We start from the raw sequence: 24,704 nt of genomic DNA, 5'->3' as shown, positions 1-24,704 counted from the left end.
TGTTGTGACCCCCTTGGAAGCACCTCCTATCCCAGACCATATGGCCATCGCCACTGAGTGGTATTGCAAGGCCACAACTCAGCTCTCCTCACTCCCTGGCCTCTCTGGGGACGCCAGACACTGAGGGATAATTTCATACACACTTCACACTTCATCAGCAGGGAAGACAGCCCGCTGCGGTGAAAGGAGACATGCAGAGCACGTCCATGTTACAACACACTCTGTCCATGTTGCTGTCAGAAAACCCTGCTCATGGAGTACATGTTGTATACGCTAACGGAAGGGATTTCTTTTTTTTTTGTCTAGCACTGCTGTTGCTCCTCCCAAGTAGCAACTGCTTTCTGTGTAACTGGGCGTACACTGGCTTTGTCAACACAACTACAGCAGCTGTGGGTGTGAGGAGAAACAAAGAAAAGACAAACATGGTCACAGAAACATAGCAAAAACATTACGCAGCAGGTCAAACTTCCTACTGACTTAAAGAGCTTTGCTGGCACAAAAATTTAACTTATGATCTTATGACAGGATAGCAGACTAAGAGAAAGTACGAAATTCTTCCACAGGGTCAAGTGACAAAACCTGTTACTATGAATCAGGTAAATACAGCAGCAGCATTACTACTGACCATAAGTACATAAGAACAGCAGTGCAAACAGAGGCACAGGGAACCAAGAGATTGTGTTTCCAACCAAAAAACCTACCAACAAGTCAGTTCAAGGAAGAACATCTGATATCAGGGAGTTTATTTCCCACAGCTACAAAATGACCATTTAAGTCCTCTGTTCATAGTTACCAAAGTCATTAGAAAGGCTCAAAGCCTGTGCATGGACAGTACTAAATGTCACTCCCACAGTGGATTCTGTGCAAAGAAAGCAGAGCTAACAGGAAAGCACTCTTGATAACAGCAGGAACACATGAGCACCTCAAGAAGACAGAATTGAAGATAACACAAATCTACAGTGGAAGTTACGTCATAAAATCATAGAACGGTTGAGGTTGGAAGGACCGTAAAGATCACCTAGTTCCAACCCCCATGAAATGGGCAGGGATACTTTCCACGAGACCAGGTTACTCAGAGTCCCATCCAACCTTAGCCCTGAGCACTTCCAGGGATGGGGCATCCACAACTTCTCTGGGCATCTTATTCCAGTCAAGAGTTTTCTCCTCAAACCCAATCTAAACTTAACCTCTTTCACCTTAAACCCATTCCCCCTTGCCCTATTACATGTCCTTGGCAAAAGTCCCTCACCAGCTCTCTTGTAGGGTCCCCTTGAAGTACTGGAAGCCTTAGAGGTTGCTCTAAGGTCCGCCCAGAGCCTTCTCTGCTCCAGGCTGAACAATCCCAGCTCTCTCAGCCTGTTTTCATAGAGAAGGTATTCCAACCCCTTGATCATCTTTGTGGCCCTCCAGCAGATCCATGTCCTTATTCTGGGCTCACCAGAGCTGGAGGTCTCATGACAGTAGAGTCAACAGATCAGTTGTACCTTTCAAGAACACTGCTGTGCCAAGTCCAGAAAGCCAAACATTACCTTGCTCTTAACAAAAGTTTCCTCAGTATTGTCCCCTTTTCTTCTTCTGTTCTGTGGTTTGTTTTTTTTTTTTTTAAGAATAAATCAAGCTCTTCTTTAGGAAACTTGAAAGGAAAAGTTTCCATTTGTAGCAGGAAATGGCAATATGGAGACAAACGCTTTCACATCAGAGCTTAATCACTTCCACTGTGCTCAAGTTGACTCATTATGAAATTAGGTGATCACACATTGCCCAAAAGCTATTTTTGTTGCATACACAAAGCTAAGACACTGCACTTCTGGCAGTACAAATGTCCAAGCAGTGGATCTTTAGCTGCTTGACTCTCAAGTTGCCCTCTAACATGTCTTCTCTTTTGGATTCACAGTACAGCAAAACACTGCTTAGATTCTTATTAAACATATCTGTAAACTGAACAGGGAAACAGCTCCATATGAGGACACAGGCTATATGCACAAGGCTGTGCTTTACCCACTACAGCTTGCAGAACACTAATTTCCTGAAATGAAAGTGTTGCCTGACTCAAAGTGTCTGCATTAGAGACTGTCGGTTACACTTAGAGCAGACAGAGATCTTGATGCCTTGTAAGCATTACTGATATGCAGGTTAAACTCGCTGGTATAAAGCCCACTTCAGCCTCCAGCATTTCCCCATACATAACTCTCATCAAGAGTGTAAAGTCTCAAAATGGAGCACCTAGAGAAAGATGCTGTTTCCACAGCTGCTCTGTGACACGTCAACTCCAGGAACATTTTGAGTGATTTAAGTCACATCACCTGCTGAACAAATGCCCAGGTGCAGTTTCAAACAAACAGCCTTTTAACTCATCCTGAAAAACTAGACCTTTAGCCTTAGCTCTGGTCTATGGGTCAGCACTTCGCTTGCCACACTTAAAATTAGCTTTAAGTATAAAAGCAAATAAAACTCACACACAGATTTCATTGACACACCAGCGCCCTTCTGCTACAAAATCTGAATCACAGAATTGTTAAGGTTGGAATGGACCTCTGGAGATCATTTAGGCCAACCCTCCTGCCAAGGGAGGGTCACCTAGAGCAAGTTACACAGGAACTCATCCAGGTGCATTTTGAATATCTCCAGAGGGGAGACTCCACAACCTCTCTGGGCAACCTGTTCGAGATTTCTGTTACCCTTAATGTAAAGAAGTTCTTATGTCGAGCTGGTACTACTTGTGTTTTTGTTTATGGTCATTGCTCTTTGTTCTGTCGCTGGGGGCCACTGTCTGGCATCATTCTCTTGGCACCCACCTTTGAGATATTTATATCCATTAATAAGATACCCCCTTAGTTTCTTCTCCAGAAGAAACAGGCCCAGCTCTCACAGTCTCTTCTCCTAAGAGACATTCCAGACCCCTGATCATCTTTCACTGGACAAGTAGTCCCATGTTTTTCTTGTACTGTGGATCCCAGAACTGGACACAGCACTCCAGATGTGGCATCACTGGGGCTGAGTAGAGGGGCAGGATCAGGTCCTCCCTTGACCTGCTGGGCACATTCTTCCTGCTGCACCCCACAATACCATTGGCTCTCCTGGCCACAGGGGCACTGCTGGCTCATAGTCAACCTGCCATCCACCAAGACTCCCAGGGCCTTCTCAGCAGAGCTGCTCTCTAGCAGGTCAGCTCCCAACCCATACTGGTGACTGAGTTCCCTTCTTTCATGTGTGCTTATACAGAATACATAATTGTGAATTGTGTCTGTGGGGAAAAAAGAGAAAAAAAGAGAAAGAATGCCTTTCGTGACACACTTTGCTGTGTCTGCACCAAGCAAGTCCACAGACACCCTTACTAACACTCCTGGAAGTCAAAGCTTTTCTAGTCGAATCCCCAGTGCTTTGTAACATCAACATATTTTCCTTCTGCAGTAAAGCCAGCTTCCTTCTGTCAGACACGCAGACAGTTTTTAGCACCAAAAACACTGAACTATTGTTGTAATGCAAAAAATTTGGTCAAAAACTGTGCATATAAATACTTCTTAACTACTCACTTACTGCTGTGTTACCCAGTATCAGTGTTGACCAGTTAATTTGGGGTAAAGGATAGGCCAGAAAAAAAGAGCTACAGTAAGAGAAAACAAGGAATAAAACCAAATAGAACCCATACCACCAGTCACAACTATAGAATAAATAAATAGTGAGGGTACAGGTTCTGCTCCTACTGAATTCACTGGCCAGCTTCCCATTTATTTCAATTGGCCTGATAAGCACATGCATCCCTCCAGCTCCTGTCCTGCCAGAGAGGAAGCCTGGCAGACAATCCATCAACATAAGCTACAAAGAATCAGCACTAACACTGTGAAAATTCAACTGCCATTCAAAATAAAATTCAAAGCTAGGAAATTACAGGAAAAGCCTTCCAGCAGCTTAAACTGCTATTGGATATACAGCAATAGATTGAATTTAAAACAATCCAAAAGCTACTAAGTGTGCTCTCTATGTAGAATTTAACTAACAGAAGGTTCCTGTAAAACTTTGAATTCTCAATTCTCTTTTTAATTTTGCAAAGGCAGTACTACACAAACACTGTTAATCATATTCCTCATGTTTAAGGTCAGAGCTGAATGAAATGGAGAACCTATTTCCATAAACTCACATCTAATTCACCACAGCCATATTTTATAGAAAAATGCAAGGCAAAAAAAATCTGAAGAACTGGTTATATTTCAGTGTGGTCAGCTATACTCTGGTAGAAGGGACAACTGATAGTTCTTTTCCATCTTGAAATTATTTGGCTGTAGATCAGATTAATTCACCTTGCTGGACACACTGCAAATTCCCCTCTCTGTGTATAAACCAGAGATAGGAAATGTTCCATGATGTACCAAAAAGCAGTTGTATACACCTGAGTTCTCTCCTGTTGACTTACTACATTTTGTACTGGATAAAATCTACTACTGGGTTGTTGGTATTTTTGTTTGTGGGTTGGTTCTGTGGTTTGTTGGTTTATTTGCTAATCTGGGGGTTTTGTTTAATTTGAGGGCAGAGGGAGAGAAGCATCCCCCCTCCTTTTATCCACATTTTTCAATAATGGTACTCTGAGACTGGCATGGTTATTTTTATGTCACACAGAATAAAAAATGGTTACATTTCTAACTAGTAATTTCCCTGGACAAAGTTGACAGCATTGTTCTTAAAGGTCCTAGCCCCTGATCTTACATCCAAACCTACAACTCATTAGAAGTGAAAGCTGATGAGAATTGACTATTGAAAAGAAGCTATTAACCCTTCAACTTGTTTTCAGGTGGCTTCTTTACCTGGTTTTTTTTTTAGTTTGCTTTTTTTAAGATTCTTGATTTTAGATTTCACTCTTGATTCTGCTGTTTTCTACAAAGATTAAGCTTTGATAAAAATCTCAAGATGTTCAAACCTAAAGCAAAGACACACGGATGACTGGGATTTGTTATTTTGGATCTTGAAAAATCTGAAATCTACCTGTGTGTGTTTTTTCCTGTGTAAATAAAGTGCTTCATTTCTATGCTTCATATTCAATTTCTCCATAAATCAGACTTAGACGAGCTTTGTAAACAGGAAAAAAAAACCAAACAAAGCCTCTTCTGTTTTCTACTTCCAGAAACTAAAACTAGATGCATACACACAGATTTGAGATACAACACTATGTTAAAGGTGCTGTGAAACTGCTATAGTGTTTTAAGGGCTGATCAGAGACATGCAAGTGAATACAGCACAAGAGAAACGAAAGTTGAAAGTCCACTCTTCTCCTTGACTTCCTGGACCTTTTAAAGATTAATATTTTGCTTTTTAAACACTAATAAGTTTAAATGGTTTTCAGTACTCCTGCACACATTTAATTGGATACAAGCAACATGAACATTTGATGACTGGAACAAGTATACTTCCCACCTCCTTATCTCTTTAAATCACAGGAAAAAAAAAAAAAAAAAAAAAAAAAAAAAAAGAAAAAAGCTATAAAAAAAACCAAACCAAAAAAGACTACAGGAGATCAGCTAGTGTATTTCCTAGCTTTAAGCCTCAGCTGATGGAAAATAACAAGACCTTCCAAAAGGACTTTAATTTATCCAGGTGCTTTAGTATCTGGGCAAGCAGTAATGAATGTGAGTTTTTGTCTCAGAAATTCCAGTAACATCATTATTGATCTTATACTCGATAGGGTCTTGAAGATTTTTTTGTTAGTTTGGGGTTCTTTTTGTTAGGCTGCTTATTTCTGGGGGTTTTGGAGGTGGATTTTGTTTTAGTTTTTTGTGTGTTCTTTTCTTGTGTGTTTTTTTTTCTTTTTGTGCTTTTTGAGATGACCTTAGACCCATTTGCCATCATATTCTCACTCAAAATGCCCTATTAGTGACTGCAAGATATGAACCTGTCAGTGCACTGACACTTGTAAGTGCACCTGTGAGTAATCTATACAATAATACTTACAAAGCAAATGCTGACCCAGCACAGCAGATTAGCAAGCAGCAGGGTCTGAGTAGCTGAATATTAACAGCTACTTCAAAAACAAACTAATGAGTTTCAGGTAACTAGACTAGATGAATAGTCCTGCTACTTAAATGAAATGAAGAACAGGAGCAGGCCAGCAACATTCACAGAAAAAAAAAGCATTTTGAAAGTACTTCAGTTAAAAACACAGAAAAATGTAACAGCCCTATGGAAGTGCTTCCTAATTTTATTATGGAATGCCAGTAGTAGTCTTAAAAGAACTGACACCCCTGCTAGCACTTTTTCAGTTTAGGTGAATTCAGTAACAGCTTTTGAATGACCTGATTCACTTGAAAACTTCACTAGTCTGACCCAACACCTGTGGCACAAATCCTGAAAATTTGCAGAACTATCCAAATAGTTCAGGATTCCACACCTTTTCCATACACCTTTAATATTCAAGAACTAACAGAGAGTATCAGGTTGATTTTCTAAGCCTATGACTGTCTTGATTTCTGTCACAGAGCTTTGTGAATTAGATGGCAAGATAATGCATCACAGATACCATGCAGAGCTCTAGTAAAGGGACATTTAAACAGCCATTGGCACATGTACCGGGCTGGAGGTCATTCACTGAATAGCAAACATGTGACTGTTTCACAAAATAATTTTGAATCCTTAGTGTCAGATAAAAGGGAGCATTAAGGAAGAAGTTCAAGCCCCAGGCATTTAAAAGGAATATGGTGATACAATCCTTTCAGAGGCAGCTCCTTTACAGCCAGTAACATTTTCAGGAGAATACACAGAGTAAAGCAAGAGACAATCAAGCTTGCAGAATGATGGAAGAGCATTCAAAGCATGTTGCTGCTTCCTCTTGTTCTCTTTGCTTTAAATTCAATGCAGAATTTTATAGTCCCTTAGCACACAGAGATAACTATATATTTTCTCCATAATTCTGAAGCAATCTTTGGTCCCACTTGTTGTGGATCTGTCTCTCAGGGCATATAGATGACCTTGCTTCAGTGAGATAAAGACAGCACACCCACTTCTGAGCAAACCAAGTCTTAACCACCAGTTCCAAACACAGTGTAGTTCAGGACTGCATTTGACTTGGAGCATGGAGAAGTGGGGACAAGAAAACCAGCTCTCACTGGTAGCACAGGCTCTGCCACTCAGAGCAAGCTCAGCTCCAACATACCCTCTGCAAGGCACAGAAGAGAGCAGAGGGATAAATAAGATTTGCTGTTTCTTTGCAGTCCCTCCACCTCTACAAGGCAAGACACTCATATTGGGAGCTGTTGGATTATAAACTGAGCAAGACAGCCTCCTTCTGCATCACTCCACTTGATATAACCAATATTGAGCAGCATTTTAAGGACTGTGCAAGGCAAGGGACCATTAATCACATCTGGAAATGAGAAAGAATCCAGGCCATGCTATGGCAGGCAATGTAAAGCATTCCCTGTGAGAAAACACAGCCTAGGAAACTGGCACTCTTCCCTTCTCATAATCTCAAGTGGTATTCAGGGGCAACCTTATTAGAGGATGCTACAGTACTTCCACTGTAAAGCAGTCACAAAGCACAGCACACTCAGCTCCCAAAGTTCACGGTATTAAAATAATAAATTAGAAACACTTGTCTCTCTGCAGAAGTGCCTGCAGCACAGTCTGGGACAAGCAGCAGGAGGCAATGACAGTGCAAGAAAAGGATATAAACAGCAGGAGGGAAATGGCGAGTGTATCAAAGGATGCTCCAGAATAAACAAAGCTACTCTTCTCATTAATTCATAGGCTATAGTGTGACATCATTATGAGCCTTCTACAAGAGCCTTGCCTGTGAAGCTTCTGCCTGACTCTTTCACACAACACACAGGTTTCTGTGGTGGAGCCTTCTGAGAGCCTTTTTAAAGGTTTCACTCCATAAGGAAATGAAAATATATTTGTTTCAGTGTGCAAGACATTAATTTAGATTTAATCCCACTTTAAATTCTGTCTTGTTATTCTGAACTACATTAAGCAAATCAAGACGGTTCTAAAGTCCACAGCACGGTGTTCTGACTGTAGCATGGTGATTTTCAACTGTGCTCCAGCTGTTTGACTGAATAATGTTCAAAGGTCCTGAGCATACTAGTTACCACAGTAGTTCTCAAATATCTACTACTTGAACATCAATCAGGTGAGATAGAGAGAGAGATGTCAGATCTAAGGACTTGCTCTAACTACACTGACTAAAATTACCAAGGCATACATGGCCCTGAAGTTCCAGCTCAGGTATCTAATATTATAATGTTCTAAAACCTGGGGGTGTTTTACTCTATCCTGTATCAAAAAAAGCACAATTTCTGAACAACTTCAAAAAGAGAAACAAACTAATTAATTGTTACATATACAATTACAAAACAATTATTACACATTGTTACACATGATATTTATTTCTAGTATTAGAAGGAAAGGGACAAGGTCCATAGTGGCCTCAAAAGGGTTTAATTTGTAAGCTCATGTTAAACTTCTAAGAAGTGCCATGTTCTTCATTGATTAGCTTTATACTATTTGGACACTTAAATTCCTATCCCAATGAAACAAACAGATGGAGGAACTACTGGTAGGTATTTTCTCCAGAAGAAATTGGGAGGCTCATTTTAGCTATCCAATTTTGAAAACCTTATTTCTGAATTCCCCAAATGGGACACCAGAACTTAAACGGTGGAACTGCCATATAAATCTGCTCAGCCTTGAATACTTTGAGCAGGCTAGTTCAATTGGTAATGCTGGTAATGAATATCTGTAATGATGACAAGGATCCTGATGAATACAGGATCACAGGCACAGCCCGTATAACTAACTACTATACTAGAAGGCTGTGGGTCATGAGGAAACTGAACAAACATCTGCAATCTTTGAATCCAACCAGACATAGCCAAAGAAAAAGACAACTCCTGGAAACTGATGTATCCCTATATGGTAGCTCTACCATCGTACAATCAAAGGCAACTATCTCGTAATAAAACAGCAATGCCAGTACTTGACAGGGATAAATTTATAGAATCATAAAAAGTTAAGGGGTTGGAATGGACCTTAAAGATTATATAGTTCCAATCTACCCTGTCTTGGATAAGGACACCATCCACTAAACCAGATTGCTCAAGGCCTTATCCAACTTGGCCTTGAAAAGTGTCAGGGCTGGGGCACCGACAGCCTCTCTAAGCAACCTGTTCCAGTGTCTCACCACTCTCACAGTAAAGAATTTCTTCCTAATACCTATAACCTAAATTTCCCCTCTTTGAATCTGAGCCCATTACTCCTTGTCCCATCACTTGTCCTATTCTCTGGATGGAGAATTCCTCTCTGGCTTCCCTGTAGGCCCCCTTCAGATATGGGGCACTTGCTATGAAGTCTCCACATAACCTCACAGAAACCTCTTCTCCAGCCTAAACAGCCCAATTTTCTTAGCTGGTCCTCGCAGGGCAGGTGCTTCAATCCTCTTATCAACTTCTTAAGGTAGCTTTTTGTTTGGCCTTATTACCTACTCAGTAATCACTTATTGTATACAAGAGGACATCATGTCACAATGAATCAAAGTTGTCCACTAAAATCTCACCTACATGCTCATTCCCTCTTTCCACCCAAAGCAACAGTGTGTCTCAAAGTCCACAGGCACACAGCGTCAAATACACATTTCTGGCAGGAATATCTTGATTGCAGCTTTACCTGTTAGTAGTTTTGACCATACCCTGAAGAAGTTTTTAAGAATCAGAGCAAAGCATGACTTGAAAAATGTATCACAGTGGAATGGATTTAAACATGCTTTTAAACTGCTAGCTGTAAAAATGTATTGAATGTTAAAAGTGTGCATTCTGTTAAACTCTGCCCTTCCTATTACAGATCTTACTAGTAAATAAATAACAACATTTACCTCAATGCAGCAGCTGGTGTCTGTGCCAGAATAGAGAAAAGAGCAGTGTCAGTTAGAATTCAGCTGCTATGCCAAAATGATTTTTATGCAGCTTTAAAGTCACGTTAGAGAAAGATAAAAATATTTACTGTTTATAATGGTATCACTGAACAACAAATTGGACCCTACTGAATCAGACACTGCAAACACAGAGTGTGGAAGAAGTGCCTATTCCAAACTGCGTACAAGCCACTTGGATGGGTCTGTGTTTATTACAGGTGCTCCATCCTTTAAACACATAATAAAGTTAATGATGTATATTAATAAAGCTCAGCTCTCAGATCTCAAAAATAAAATCAAAACCACAATACTGTTGGATAGCTTGGGAATACCAAAGAAAACCCTGAATACAAACCTCAAAGCTTTGTTGTGCAGAACTGAAGGGCAAGGCAGGGTGCAAGGGTGGCTCTAGGGCAAAGCACACGGGCAGGAGGCGGGAGCCAAAGGCACACAAAGGGGGATGGATGCCAAGCCCGGGGACCCCTCGCCCCAGGGCGCAGGTAGGAGATGCGGGACAGACTGGAGTCACCGGAGCGCTCTGCCCGGCCAAGCCGAGAAAACGGCGGCAGCAAACGGAAAGTACCGACTGAACCCCCAGGGGTCGGGGTTTAAATGCCAGTTTTGAACTCCAGAGGGAGTTAACACGGTACCTAACGCTGCACTGAGCCCAAACCTCAGCCTAAGCGGGACAGACACACGGCGGCGGCTCCGCAGCGGGGCTCGGCGGGGCTGCGGGAGGCAGGGCCGGGGCGGGAGGCGCGGCCGCCCCCCTCCCCGCGCTGCCGGCGCGGCTGGGGCGGGCGGTACCGTACCGGCGGGCAGGAGGCATTCCAGCGGCGTGAACGCGCGCTCCATGGCCCCGCGGGACGGGCAGGCACACGCTAAAGGCACGGAGAGCCGGGCGGGACCGGCGGCGGGGGGGCAGGCGGGGAACAGCCGTGCCCCTTCCTGGGCTCCCCGAGGAACGCCTGCAGCCACACGGCCGCGCCGGCGGCTGCGCCCGCCCTTGCAGGCGATAGGCGGCCGCGCCGGGAGACGTGGCGGCGGCGATGGCTGGGTACCTTCGGCCGCTCGTCCTCCTACATCCCGGGACCGGGACCGGGACCGGGACGTGCGTGGGACGGGGGTGGCAGGACAAGCCGAGGGAATCGATGGCCGCCGCAATCCGTTGCTCGGCGGTGGATTCAGCGGCGGGGGGGGAAAGACGGGGCACGTTGATTGGCAGCGGCGGAGGCCTATGGGGCCTGCGCTGAGGGGCGGGGTAAGGGGCGGCCCCGCCCCCGGCAGCGCCTGTGCGCGCGCCGAGGCGGGAGAGCGGAAGGGAAAGGGAAAGGGAAAGGGAAAGGGAAAGGGAAAGGGAAAGGGAAAGGGAAAGGGAAAGGGAAAGGGAAAGGGAAAGGGAAAGGGAAAGGGAAAGGGAAAGGGAAAGGGACGAGGATGTGGGCAGGAGCACAAGGGAGGGGACCGGGAGCGAGCGAAGGGGTACCCGGCCTCTCCGGGCACCTGAGCAGCGCCGCTCTCGGTACAGCGATGCTCGGGGAGGCCGGGAAGGGCCGACTCGCGGCGGGCACCTGCGGCGCTGTACCGAGCGCCTCGCTCAGGGTGAAAGTCCTCGAATCGCTTAGAGCCCATCGAAGCCGGAGAGAAATAAAAACTCTGCCCTGAGTGCTCATGCTCTCGGATGCCGCCTGTGTGCCGGCGCCCTTGGGATGCAGGGAAAGCCGTGCGGAGGGCTGGCAGCATGATGCTCTGCTGTCCCCGCCGGTGCCGCCTGTGCCCTTCCAGCTCGCCCAGAATGGTGCCGCATTCATAGGTGCAGCTTAAGTTTCAGTTAATATCATTCCAATAACATCACAAAGCTTGTTAAATATATCGTTTACCCTCGTTCACAACTCTTAACTGGGGTGTTAATCATCTTCAGGCATAAAATGGATAACACTGCGAAATTTAACTTTGCTCTAGGAGCATAGGGGGGCAAGTTTTTACCCCTCAAATGTGTCAGTAATGTGTTTCCACCTCCTGGACCGTCCTTCGTCCCTGCAGGTGCCTGTCTCCATCCGCTCCATCAGGGGCAGGCCGGGCAGCGCCTCGCACCGGGAGTTCCCAGCGCCGTTCCCGTCTCCTCGCTGCACGGAGCTGTCCCGGCTCTCCCGGGAGCTCGGAGGGAGCGCAGCGGCGCGGGGCCCCGCAGCAGAGGGCAGCAGAGGAGCGCCGCTCCCTCCCTCCATGTCTTCCTCATCCCCTTCTTCCCTCCGTCCAGTCCGTCCATCGGTCCGTCCGTCCGTCCTCCCACCCCAGCAGCGCTGCTCGGAGCGGCCGGCAGGCTCCGCGGAGCCCCACACGGAGCTGCGGTGCCGCTGTTCGGGCGTGCCCTGCACCGCGGGCTGGGACGAGACGGCAGGACAAGATCTCCTGCTAGAGGCGTTCGGAGAAAGCGTGAGCGAGGTCCATGGTCTAGGTGCTCGCAGGGGTATTTTTCAACCTCATAATTATATGATTGTCTGTCAGTGAGGGTTTCCGGTCAAATCGGAGGGAAATGGGACCAGCGTGTCAGCCCACTCCTCAGTCTGCCTTGTTAGTCTGAGATTGATGCTCAGATCAACATGATTTAAGTGACTTCAGTGGTGGGCTAGTCTGGGCCACACTTTTAGGACAAGGAGGAGTGGCACCACACTGAAAGAAGGCAGGTTTAGATTAGATATTATGAAGATACCCTTTACGGTCAGCGTGGTGAGGCACTGGAACAGGTTGGCCAGAGAAATTGTGGATGCTCCAACCCTGGGAGTGTTCAAGGCCAGGCTGGATGGGGTTCTGAGCAGCCTGGTCTAGTAGAAGTTTCCCTGCCCATGAAAGGGGAATTGAAATGATCCAGATGACCTTGAACATCCATTTCAACCCATACCATTCTGGGATTCTGTGGTTACCGCATTGATTGTAGGTACGAACTTTGGTTTTAATGCTGCAAGCACCAAACCTTTGCTTTGGACCTTTCAGATAAGCTGCCCTGCCACCTATAAGAGACTGCATTTTATAATCAATTTTGATCCACAAAGACTGATAGAATTTTATAAGTACTGGAAGCATTCATGCCTTAGTGATGAGAAAAATGCGAGATTATTGGGGAACAAGGAAAATATATTAAAGACATCAAAAGATTACTGTTTACTCTATAGAAATAGAAAGTGGTTTGTTACACTTTTGTGCCATTTAAAATTTTATTTCCTCTCCATTGAGAACTTGAATTTCAAAGGCTCCTAGGATGTTGGTTACCATCTCGGTGTCCTTCAAGCAGGTTAAAAACAACCAGCATTAGGAAGAAGCAGCTTGCTGTCTTTTCCAAGAATGGAGATCATGTGGGGACTACCATGCAGCTGGCCAATGCTCTCCTCCTCTTAATTATATTCTCTTCCACTCTTGTCTTTTCACTCTGTTTCCTTTCAGTTTTGACAGGCACTTTCCAATTGCCTGGTAATATTATTAAACCTTCTCCACGATAGCTTATTTTTCTTCAGTATCTTTCAGTGTCTCTGTCTTTATTTTTTTTAAATTTGCTCTTGAGGAGGTACCATCTGCTACAAATAGTTGCTGATAAGCAGGCTCTTATGCATGAGAAGAGTCGTACTTGCTCAGAGGGAAGGTCCAATTCAGTCAGGGCCCTGTTCCTGGTAGTGCTCATTTACAAGTCTTTCTGTTCCTGTTCTCCTGTTCCCCCATTAACTTTTATATTTTTTTTTATTTTTTTATTTTTTTTATTTTTAACTGTGCATGCAACAATTTCTCTCTATTCCCTTCGTGTCTCAGAAGACACTTTTTCCACCTCTGTCACATCTCGGCTTCCAGGAAATCCTTTACCAGCCACGGCTGCAAAAAAGTAATTGTACCTCTCTCTCTGCTAATCTTAGTAATACATGATTCATCACAATAGCATTGCAAAGAGAAATCAGTCTTGAGAGATCAGGCTGGTACTGGTATGCTTTAAATCCTTCCAAGATGAGCTAGGGTCTGCAAGCTAAGGCAAACTGCCAGCCCACTACACAATTAGGCAAAGGGCAAACAAGGCAGACACTCCTTTCCCTGGACTCAGTTATTCGTTTACTGCTCTTTCCTTCAGATACAAATCTCTCATCCGCTGTATAAAGTTTATTTTTAGAATCAGCTCCACAGGAATAACTTTAGTAGAGGCTATAATGCACTGATTTTGAAGGCAGAACCTGACAGGTATTTAATACTGTTTATCAGAGCCTAACAAAGGTAGTAGAGTAGAGGAAGTGTAGAGAGCAAAATTAATAACTCCAGGCAGACTGGCACATTGTCTTAAGGATAGTCCCTTAAGAGCACTGAGAAGTCAGGAAGCTGATTTGCTTTTTCAAAAAATAAGCACTTTCAACTCTTTTTTGCACTTTACATCTGTGCTAGAACATCCATTGAATTTTCCTGTGAAAGGCTACCATTTAATAAACTTAGTGATTTTTTTTCTTGTCACACATGAGAAATTTCTCAGTAAATATTACACCTGTTTTTCCATGTAGCATATAGATTCAGCAATACTTTTTTCCTCTAGCTGGATCTCAAACCAAACCTTTTGCCCTGTTCTTTTCCTCTGGTTGTACATGTCTACATTACTTTGCATGATTTGCAGAACAGCGTACAGAGAGGCTATTCAAAAAAGACATCCCTGGAGCACTGATATTGTGCTTTGATTACTACTGTCTCCTCTGATTAGCTAAAAGGAGGGCAAGTGACCTCAACCCCAAGTGAGAAAATAAACAGGCAAGCAGATGTAGTTCCTGAGTGACAGATGGGGCTGTCTGACAGAGAAAGTTTCACAATGACAGTCAGGAAAGGTTGTGGTAGTGTTCAAACCTTTTATACCTCCTCTGGTAACTAAGCAGCCAGTCATGCCTCTCACCTGAGATATTTTCCATGAAGTTTGTACAGGCTTGGTGACTGGACTGCCCAGGGAGAAACTGCAATTTATATATATTACTATATACATTTATGTATATAAAAGCTTATTCTTAGCAGACTCCATAAAGCTTTCTCTTCTGTGGAATGCAGTTATGACATTACTGGCACTGCTCTTCAGCACTGCTAAAACTGATCAGGTGGGAAGGGTTGAAGGGTGATTAGGAGGACAGCAGCTTATATTTACTCATAACATCTCCTGGGACTTAGCGAGGAAAGAAAAGGGAAGTCATATTGCTAGGGGATTTACACAACAGGGCTAAAGCCTGCAGTGTTTGCTGTTCTTCCTTAGGATGATCAATCTCTCTATCCTGGTATGGATACACTGCTGAGGCTAACTTGTAGTAGCATTAGTTGTTTTTAGAATTTCTTTGCCTTCTTTCAGATAGACTAATCTAATTGAGACTGAAAGATTTAGAGGTATTTGGAGACTTTGTCCAGCAAAATGATAGGACTTGTCTCTAGCATTCACAGCATAATGCCTCTCTCCCACATGAAAGTCAAATAGATCTGGTAATGCCAGACATCATCATTTAATGCTTTATTTTTAGCCCCCTCTCTTCTTCCATTTCTCACCAAAATGAGAGTCATATCTCTGTGCTTGACTGAAAGTACTTTAGGTTCTGTTCAAGGGCTATGGCAGATTTCACTAATTGGCATTCTGAAGCCTTTTGATTGGAAAGTATGTAGAATCAAAACTACCCAGGTACCTCCAGAAGTCCCTCTTGGTGATGTCTAAAACAAGCTGCTTGTAAAGCAGGGGGGCATATGTTCCTCCAGCTACTCTAATTTTATTGCTAAGACAGAACAGTCTGTACAAGGCTAGCAATCAGGATTCATGAAACATGTAAGTATTAAGAATATATTCTCCTTCTCCCCACAGCTTAGCTTTATACTAAGGGGAATCCAGAGTTAAAACTATCAAGATGGGATGGTTCATTCTGGTACCTATTCTAGCATTTATGCAGAATAATAAGGTTGAGAATGTTTAGCTAACTCAGCTGTCTGGTTGTCTGTACATCCCTAAGAGCTTGATAATTCAAAAAACACAGGCATCAGTAGATAAATGGGATGCTTTATTATAGACATTATATCCTTGCAGTTATCCTGTGCCAACAATTTAAGTCCTCACAACCTTCTCAAAACTCAAACACCAATTTGAAAGGTACAGTCATTGAGAGAAAAAAAAAAAGAAAAAAAAAAGACTGCAAACACAGACAGAATCTGACACATATTCTCATTAAGTCCAGGTCCTGTAACAGTTAATAGAGCCAACTTCTCATTCATTTCAAGTCCTGAAGAGATTATGGAACTGTACAAAAATATCATGTTAAGTGCAATCTGTTTCTGAAATGGTATAGAGCAGGCTGGAGATAAAACATAAGAATTATTTTAGGCCACAGAGTAAAGCAGAAGAAAATAGTGAAATAATCCTGTGGTTCACCGGGCAGGACACTGCATTTTGAAGACTTAGGATTTAATCCACTCTCTACTACTGGCATGTGTAGACAGAACCAAACCATATGGATCCATAGCCTCTAGTGTATATAATGGCTTAGGAATTAACTTAGCTTCAAAGAGATCTAGCTCATAGCATTCTATGCCTTTGTTGCCTCATCTATAGAATGGCAACAATAAGGTATACCCATACTTTTAAATCAACCTAAGATCAACAGCCAAATACAAATTAATTTGTATTACTAATGAATAAACAGATGGCATTGTTTAAGAATCAATTCTATACAAAATGAGAAGATTTATTATGATCATCAACAATATTCTGTCCTGAAGATGGATGAAAGATAAACTTTGGACAGAGGATTGTGTCTTGAAGTGATAACTTTTAGAAATAACATTTGCATCAAATCAGCTGCTATCATGACAGTATGCACAGCAGTAAGCAGTGTTTGTGCAGGTTAATACCTGTGATTATATTCTTGACTTCATGAGGTCACCAGACTGGATTCTTGAGATGACAGGCAAGCGGTTTTACTAACCTGGCAAGGAATTCCTGGGAGGCCTTGGCTAAGGTGACCTGGCAGCACAAGAAGAGTTAAGTAGGAAAAAATCCAATGGTTTGCTGCACTCTATTCCGTCTGGAAAAAATTGTCTTATTTTGGCTGATGTGTACAGGAGCTCTTAGTCCTGTCCTCTCAGCGTGCGACAGCCAACGTGGAGAACCCAGTCCACAGTTTCAGGACCTTGTCTCTAGCACAGCCTAATTTCTCTTGTAGGTGCATTCCACAGCACTAAAAAATGCTTCTTGATGTCTTTATCTTGAGTCTTGTTAACTCTTCTATTTCTAAAAACAACTCTCTTGGTAGGTGACCCAAGCATTTGGGCAGCATTTGGGAAATGAATATTGTGTGTTTGGACTGGGTGTGGGGTGTGATTAATACTGCCCTGGGGAGCTGACCATGTCCAGTGCATTCAGAGTGATAGAAAGCAAGTTGCAGTAGCTCCACACAGTGGTCTAACAGGTTCTCATCCCTGTCCCATGGGAATGAAGCAGTCTTGTATAAGTGTGAAGAGCAGCATTTATCATTAGGCATTTGAGCATGCAGAGAAGTCAAAATCAAGGTGACCCTAAGGCTGTGGAGATCAGAAGGTGAATAGTGGCTCAGAATAAAAACAGGGCAAGTTCCTGCTCACTAATCATTGCTGTCACTTCTGCCTTGTCTGGCTTGTTTGGCCAAGGACTGTATGGGATTCTCCATGGTGGTGATTTGCTGGGGTGATGGGAAGTGAGGCCATTGATAATTGGCATTTACAGCTGTATTGACCTCTCCACCTTACTGTTCTAAGTCATCAAAGTAGGAAAAGAAATGTTGAGTCCTGGAAGGACCTAAATCTGTCAGGGCTAGTGTTATTGTGAGGGGGAACCACTTAGAGGGATCTCTAGAATGGAAATGATGGGAGGCACCCAGCTGCTTCAATGTCTTTGTTACCTTCCATAAAAGTGGCAGCACTGTCTGACAAGCTGTTTAAAAGGCAGTAATAGAGAAAAGATAATGGCTGCAATTCTGTCCCACAGTCTGAACAAAGCTGCCTTAGCCTGCCCTTTCCTCACAGGCTAAATCTTTTACGACTTGCTTGCTAATTCTCTCATTGGGTCCCAGGTGGACAGAAAAGGACATCCTGCTGGGACAGAGGGCAGCCCTCAGATATACCTACTGGAGTTCTTTTGTGAGGAAAACAAGCTCTTCTCTCATTTGCACAACCTTTCTCAACTAGTGCATGCCTTTCTGGAGATGCCTGCTATTAACTCTTCTTTAATTGAGAGGAAAAAAAAAATCCTGAGACACAGTATGGAAGAATGAGAGACCCATAGCAGAAGGGCATTACACAAGGCTCAGTTTGTCATTTATTCACATGTTTTAGATGCTGCTGCTCGTGGACATGCATGCAAGTATGCACATAGATAAATACGATGCATCTTCTTTTAGTTTTGTTGCTTAAGTTAGCTGTAGGCTGACATATGATAGAGCTCAGGTTTAAATCTTCCAAGTAAAACACTTTGAAAGCAAACCTATTAAGGTTAATAGAATGAACTTAAAATGCCCGTGGTTAAGAAGGAGGGGGGAGTGAGGCACTCAGTAAATTGTTCACCAAATAGCCTGTCAGCTCTTAGTCTGCAGCTGAAGGCCTGCCTATGGATCATTCTATTATCTTTAATAAGCTTAATTTTAAAGTGGTATGCACATCAAATATAAAATATCTGTCAGTTTTGTTGTCTGTGATCCTGGATCTATCTTAAATGTATTAATAAAGAATATATACAGTCTAAGAAGGTGCAAAAACATTATATATACAATGCTCACCTAAAAATGCTTAAAATTAAAAAAAAATAAAAAAATAAAATATTTCTGTTCTTTAAGTTACTCCATGCATAAAAAACAGTATAGTATGTACAGATGTACAAAGGAATTTCTGGAAAATGTGTTTAAAGTAGAACAAATGTACCAAGTCAGTCGTTGGGGAGTTTTATACCACTCCATGATAGCCATTTACTTAAGGCTTAAGCTCAGATTTTCCAAGCCCCTAATATAAATTAGAACCCTAGGAGATTTTTGCTGTACTTGATTACATTCTTCCCTTGGGAACTTTGTCACCTTAGGAAATTAATCCAAGTATTTTAAGACATTTTAAGACAAACTACCACTTGCAGCTGGGCTGCATCATGAGTTTGATGAAACATGCAGCACATTTTTACTCCTGTCCAACCCCTGCTTTTCCTAGCCTCCCCTTTAACAAATTGTGCTCAGTATGCCACAATATCAATCACATTTGCTTGACACCATTTCACAGAATCATAGAATAGTTTGTGTCCGAAGGGACTCCAAAGATCATCTAGTTCCAAGCTCCCTGCCATTTCAGATGCATTAACTCCAATGTCCATTGCTGAAGCAGCTCCTGCCCAAACAGTTCCAAGCTGTGTCCTGGCTGCTGCTGTAGGAATATTCTGAGTCTTATCAGGCACATTGCTAAGAGGTTTCTCACCATGAAATCCAAACATCAATGAGGAAGATGTTTCAAACTGAGATTCAATATGTATCAGCCCAGTCATGGGGATATAATCACTAAAGATCACTAAAGCAACATTATTATTCACATTCCAAGGCTCAGCCTATGAACCATAAAGGACAGACAGAAGGTTGACAGCACAGCTGGGAAAAGGAAGACATGGGTAAAGTTACTAGCACATAGCTCAAGGGTGTTCTGTCCCTCCATGAAGTCAGAAGGGAAGACCAAGCCTAACAGCAAACTATGGCAGCTTGCAACTGCATCAGTACCTAAGGATAATGTAATTCCAATGAACTTACTTGTAGGTTGATGTCAGCAGATGCTCATTTGTAAACTAAAGTTTATCACATCGTCCTTGTGAGAATGTGATGTGTACTTTTGCCTGGTTTATACTGGATTATTAATTTTACCTGTGAAATCTGTTATCTAGACTGGGATAAATTGACAAACATAACCAAGATCTTAAATATGCATATTTTGGAACACCAAATTGTACTGACTTAATTATCATTGTGTTATGCTACCTGACACTTTTATTTAAACTAGAGCAAGTTTTCATTTAAGAAATTCTTTCAGCTCAATGCTTCAAAGTATTTAAGCTTTTAAAGGCTTAAAATTAATACTTTACCTGAGCATAACTATGGATTAGGATCTCTATACTTTCTGTATTTTCTTTATTATTCTTTCCTCTCACTTTAATATTTGTTTCCTCATGCCTTTCTTTTTCTCCTAGCTGCTCCCTAAGTTTTCCTTCCCTTCTGTTGAGTTCTAACCTTGTCTTCCCATGGGCCCTCCTACCTGAAATAATGGAGCAGAGTAACTTTAGCAAAGCTGATTAATATTATTTCCTGCCTTGGCAAGAAGTGGAGAAGGGAATACGCTTGCAAATATCACCTACTTAAGATGCTAAGCCAAAGAAATCTGTGTTACACTTGAGGCTATACACTGCAAATGGTGTATCCCAAGAAAAGCTGAAGTTCTTTGTGGGGAGGAGGAAATTGCTGACTCTCAATGAAATTCTTTCCTAAAGATATTTAATCTGGGATATGACTCCTGGCTCAGCTCAATATCATTTTAATGCAGGCTACAATTATAAAAGGTGCAGTTCTTTGATTTCTGTCCCCTTGCACCCCATTTCTCTCATGTAGTTATACTCAGTTTTTTATTTTTGGGCAAAAATGTTCCTCACTATGAAGTGAGGAATGACCTTATACTTCTTTAAGGAGTAAGTTGAGGGGCTGTTAAATTATTCACAAATTGTTGCAGGCTGTGAATTATGTTTTTGTTTTTGCCAGATGCATCATTAGAGAAACTGATTTCAAAATGTAGATTTGCATGCCATAAGTATAGGAATTGGTTGCACAAGAATATTTTATAAAGAAAGAGAGAAGCCTGGTAGGCCAGTTTTAATTAGAGGTGAATTTTACTCCAACAGTCACGCTTTAAGATTTAAGACTGAAACAAAACAAAAAAGCCCTCAGTTCAGAAGAAACTAGAAAGTAAAGATCTAGCATTCTCACTATGGAATATATTTTACTACAATACTGTAATGTAAAATATTTACTTTGACCATGGCATGGCAGATGTGAGGAAGAAGTTAATATAGCAAGTACTGTAAATAACACATACACTACCAAAAGGCGGAAAAAAGGCCATAATAAGTCATACATTCTCCAGTGCCTATGGTAATTTAAAAGCATCCTATATACTGGAATACAAGCTTGCCATCAGAGCGTAATATGTTGCCTCAATAGCAAATCAAATGAAGGGAATCATGCAGAAACATTTTAAGAGTCTCTGTTGTTATTCAGAAACCCTATTCTTAAAACACAAGACCAAGAAACAACCTCAGTGCTATTTTTTGATAGGTTAAAATGATGCTTTAGTGTTCTGCAAAGGAAAAGATAATTTTCAAAGTTTCAGAAAGTAAGTAAAGAAGATCTGTACACATGAAATCATGAGGAAAATTAAGAAAAAGAGAATTTGGTAATCCTTAGGAATTTCTGAATTTACAGCTGAATTTTCATCAATATTGAGAGAGAAACAGATTTTGTCCAGTTGATGAAGAAAAGAACATGATGAAGAAAAGAAAATTGAGGCACACATGTTGAGGATACCAGACAATCCTCCTAGACCAGCTCACTTTCTGAGCTTTGTAGTATGGAAAAATAGATTTATTATTTACAATCATTACAATTTTAGTATTTCAGCTAAGTAAGGGAGAATGATATTTGGCGTTGAAGGGCAGAGATCTAGTAAACGAAAGCTTTGACAAGGTATGTCAAAGAAAGGGACAGACCAATTTATCCTTGAGTAATGACATGGTTAATGTCTTGCTTCTGCTAATCAGAGAGTGAAGCACTAAGCTTTGTTTTGCTTCAGCTTGTTAGAATCAGAACAAGGGGCAAATCCAACTATGTTAGTTCAGCAAAATACCATGCATCAAATTTACTTTTCTTGGGTTTTTTTTTTTTAGTATCAAAATCTTCTTATGAGCAAAGTTTTACACATTGCCTAGTGAGCTAAGAATTAATTTTTACTCCAGTTACTGTTTTAGCAGTCCAGTAATCCACAATGATGTCATAATACAGAAAAACTTAACAGATGGCACATTTACATTTTATGTACAAAATGGACTAATACCAATCCTGTTTGTTTACTGTTTAGGTCTACCTCTGAGTCCTAAGCTTGACTGTTTCTGTCTCCCTCATTTCACAGTGATGGTGGGGAGTCACATCCTACAATATATACATACAATAAGTAACATTCTGAAGTCCTTGCTGGGAAGACCTTAAAAGTGGGATTTTGTTCCTGTTCAGCCTTGGACCTTCTTGGGACTATTTTTGTTCATTTTCTCATCCCAATCTTATTCTTCATCAGCTCCCAGCCAAGGTTTTAAAGTTGCACAACAGGGTCACTTAAGCAAAGGGCTGATGTTGTGTACACAGGGACAAGGGGGTCTGTCAGTCCTTCGCTGTCCATGGGTTCACAGCAGAAGCCCATCAACTTAGGTGGCTGCTGGCAAGCATTAAACCAGCTACAACAAGCCTAGGCTAATGCAAACCCAGTTAATTCCTGAGACCTATGTGTCAGGCTGACATAAAGATGTAGCCTTTTATTAGTGATTACAAAAAGCCATATTCCGTGTCCTAAAAGCACCCAAATAATTCTTACTGGGCTACAATTTATGCCATATATAATTGATTAATTTATAAATCAGCCAGTATGAAGATAAGACAGCCTTTAAAGACTGGCTGTTTGGAGCTGTTCCCCAAGGTGATATCATAATGGCTGTCATTCACATTATCTCTGCAGTGCAGCGGGTGGGATGCTCAGGAAATCTGTCTCTTGTTACAACTGACTTTGATTTAAAAACAAAGAAAGTAGCTCATAATGTGCTTTTTTTCCCCTTTCCTTTCTGTTGCAAACACAGCTCCTCTTCAGTAACTTCATCTAAAACTCCTGTAGAGGGATGGACATAACAAATACAATGAACTAACTTGAAAAATGAACAATAGTAGTAAGAAGTAAAGTGTAAATTTAATGAAGTAGGAAATCTGGATTCATTAGTTCCAGGGTTCACAAGACTGTTTAATGTGTAGTATCTCAGGCTGGATAAAAGTTGCCCAGAGCCTTTCCTAGAATGGTTACAAAAATTAAGATCCTCAGTATGATTGAAAATCCCCTTCCTCTGATGATGGATCTCAGAGGGCTGCAGTGTATAAAATCCAGCAAGTAAAGAACTTTGTTATAATAGGGCATCAGTAACTCTTGTACTGGATTACTATGTAATAAATGTGATGCTTGTTTCACTAAACTCTTTTGGTAGTTAAAAAGAAGTCATACCTCCAAATTAGTCCACCTCAACCAACAAAAATGGATACAATAGCTGCCAATCCAACGGAACTGCAGCCCTTCACAAAGACCTCAAATTTCATCGTGCTCATTTCCTACGTTCTAGCTGATAGCATGTTATTACTTTTCCTTTTGCATGCCTGATTGAGAAGAAAATTCAGGACGTATGCAAAGCAGTGGCATTAACAGTACCATCTAGCAGGAACTCTACCGGCACTGCAGGACCATGAAACATTTCTTTGCCTATCTAATGGAAGTTTCAAGACCACTTCTGAGCATTAATGCCTTCAGATAAAGTGAATGGGCAGGTTAGAAAGATAAAGAGGCAACTAACCACAAAACAAAATAAAATTGATCGAAGCAGTTCATATCCTTGCTCAGTTTTTCACGCTTTAACCTCTGCCTTTGAAATGAGATGACCAGGACATGATCAGTGGACAGATCTCCCACATAGTCCAGGAACAGAGATGTTTGAATCATATAGAGAAAAGGCTGGAAAATACTGTTTAATCCTCCTGAGCAGAAAAAAAAAAAAAAAAAAGAAAAAGTAAAAAAGTGAAGTCAAGAGACAGAAGACCGTTTGTGTTTTAAAAATGCATACACTAGGAAGTCTGATCTGGCTATTGCTTCTGAAATATCAGTATTAGAACATCTTTTTCCCCCTCCACTCTCTATCCCATCCATTCACTTCAGATCTTTTCAGAATCAGAAGCTATACTACTATCAAAATCTACAAAACACCATGTGTTGCTCTTGCCCTCTTCTTGGCTTACAGCCAGCACTGATTATTTTGGACAAAGCCCTTCATACCACCATTGCTCCTGAGAGAATAAATGACAATCACTGTTCATTTGTCTCCTACTATTAAGCTTTGTAAATTGGACCATTGCAGCATTCAAATGAAAACAAATTTTTCCAGTTCCCACTTAATCATTTCCACAGCAACTTCTCATCAGCAAGTTGTATTCACATGGTTATGAAAAGTGGGCTTAAATTTATTAATTTTATTAGTGTTTACTTAAAAATGCTAATGCCATTGCCGAAGACCATCAGAAAGGAATTAATTCTCTTCCCAATATATTTTAAAACCTGTTTCTATAGTAAGCAGATGATAAACCATAGTGACTATTTAAAACAAGCTCAATTTAGTCAACCCTAAATTTACAGCAGCAACAAACCAGAATTTGACCCCTTAAGCCTGTGCTCAAAGTTTGATTCAGAAGAGGATCTGAGTAATGCAATAACACTGAAGCTGCCTACGAGGGTACTCAGCTGGAGGCTCAGCTTCTTGTCTGTATTCCAATGAATTGATCAGTTGTTAAGTGACTTAGACAAGATTCTCATAGCTTAGAAAAGAAAAAAAAAAAAAGAGAAGGAAACATCTGTTAAAGTTTCTACAGAGAATAACTTTCGGTATAACAATCTATACAGTATAAGTAAGGAACTTGTCAGTTCTTTGTTTTGTCTC

The 24,704-nt window shown here is 41.7% G+C and overlaps 1 protein-coding gene across 3 annotated transcripts in view; it reads right to left on the bottom strand.

Annotated features, from left to right (window-relative positions):
* Positions 1-11,080, bottom strand: part of TPK1 (thiamin pyrophosphokinase 1) — a 296,432-nt gene extending 285,352 nt beyond the window's left edge. For all 3 annotated transcript variants that reach the window (XM_058832786.1, XM_058832787.1, XM_058832788.1), the window contains exon 1: positions 10,705-11,080. In XM_058832786.1, the coding sequence (XP_058688769.1) occupies positions 10,705-10,721 (17 nt within the window). In that variant the 5' untranslated portion in view covers positions 10,722-11,080. The remainder of the gene's footprint in view (positions 1-10,704) is intronic.
* Between the last annotated feature and the right edge of the window lie 13,624 nt (positions 11,081-24,704).

This window comes from Poecile atricapillus, chromosome 2 (assembly GCF_030490865.1).
Source record: "Poecile atricapillus isolate bPoeAtr1 chromosome 2, bPoeAtr1.hap1, whole genome shotgun sequence".
In the NCBI taxonomy this organism is placed as follows: domain Eukaryota; kingdom Metazoa; phylum Chordata; class Aves; order Passeriformes; family Paridae; genus Poecile; species Poecile atricapillus.
The sequence above is the reverse complement of the archived record's forward strand: the minus strand, read 5'-3'. Positions and strand labels throughout refer to the sequence as shown.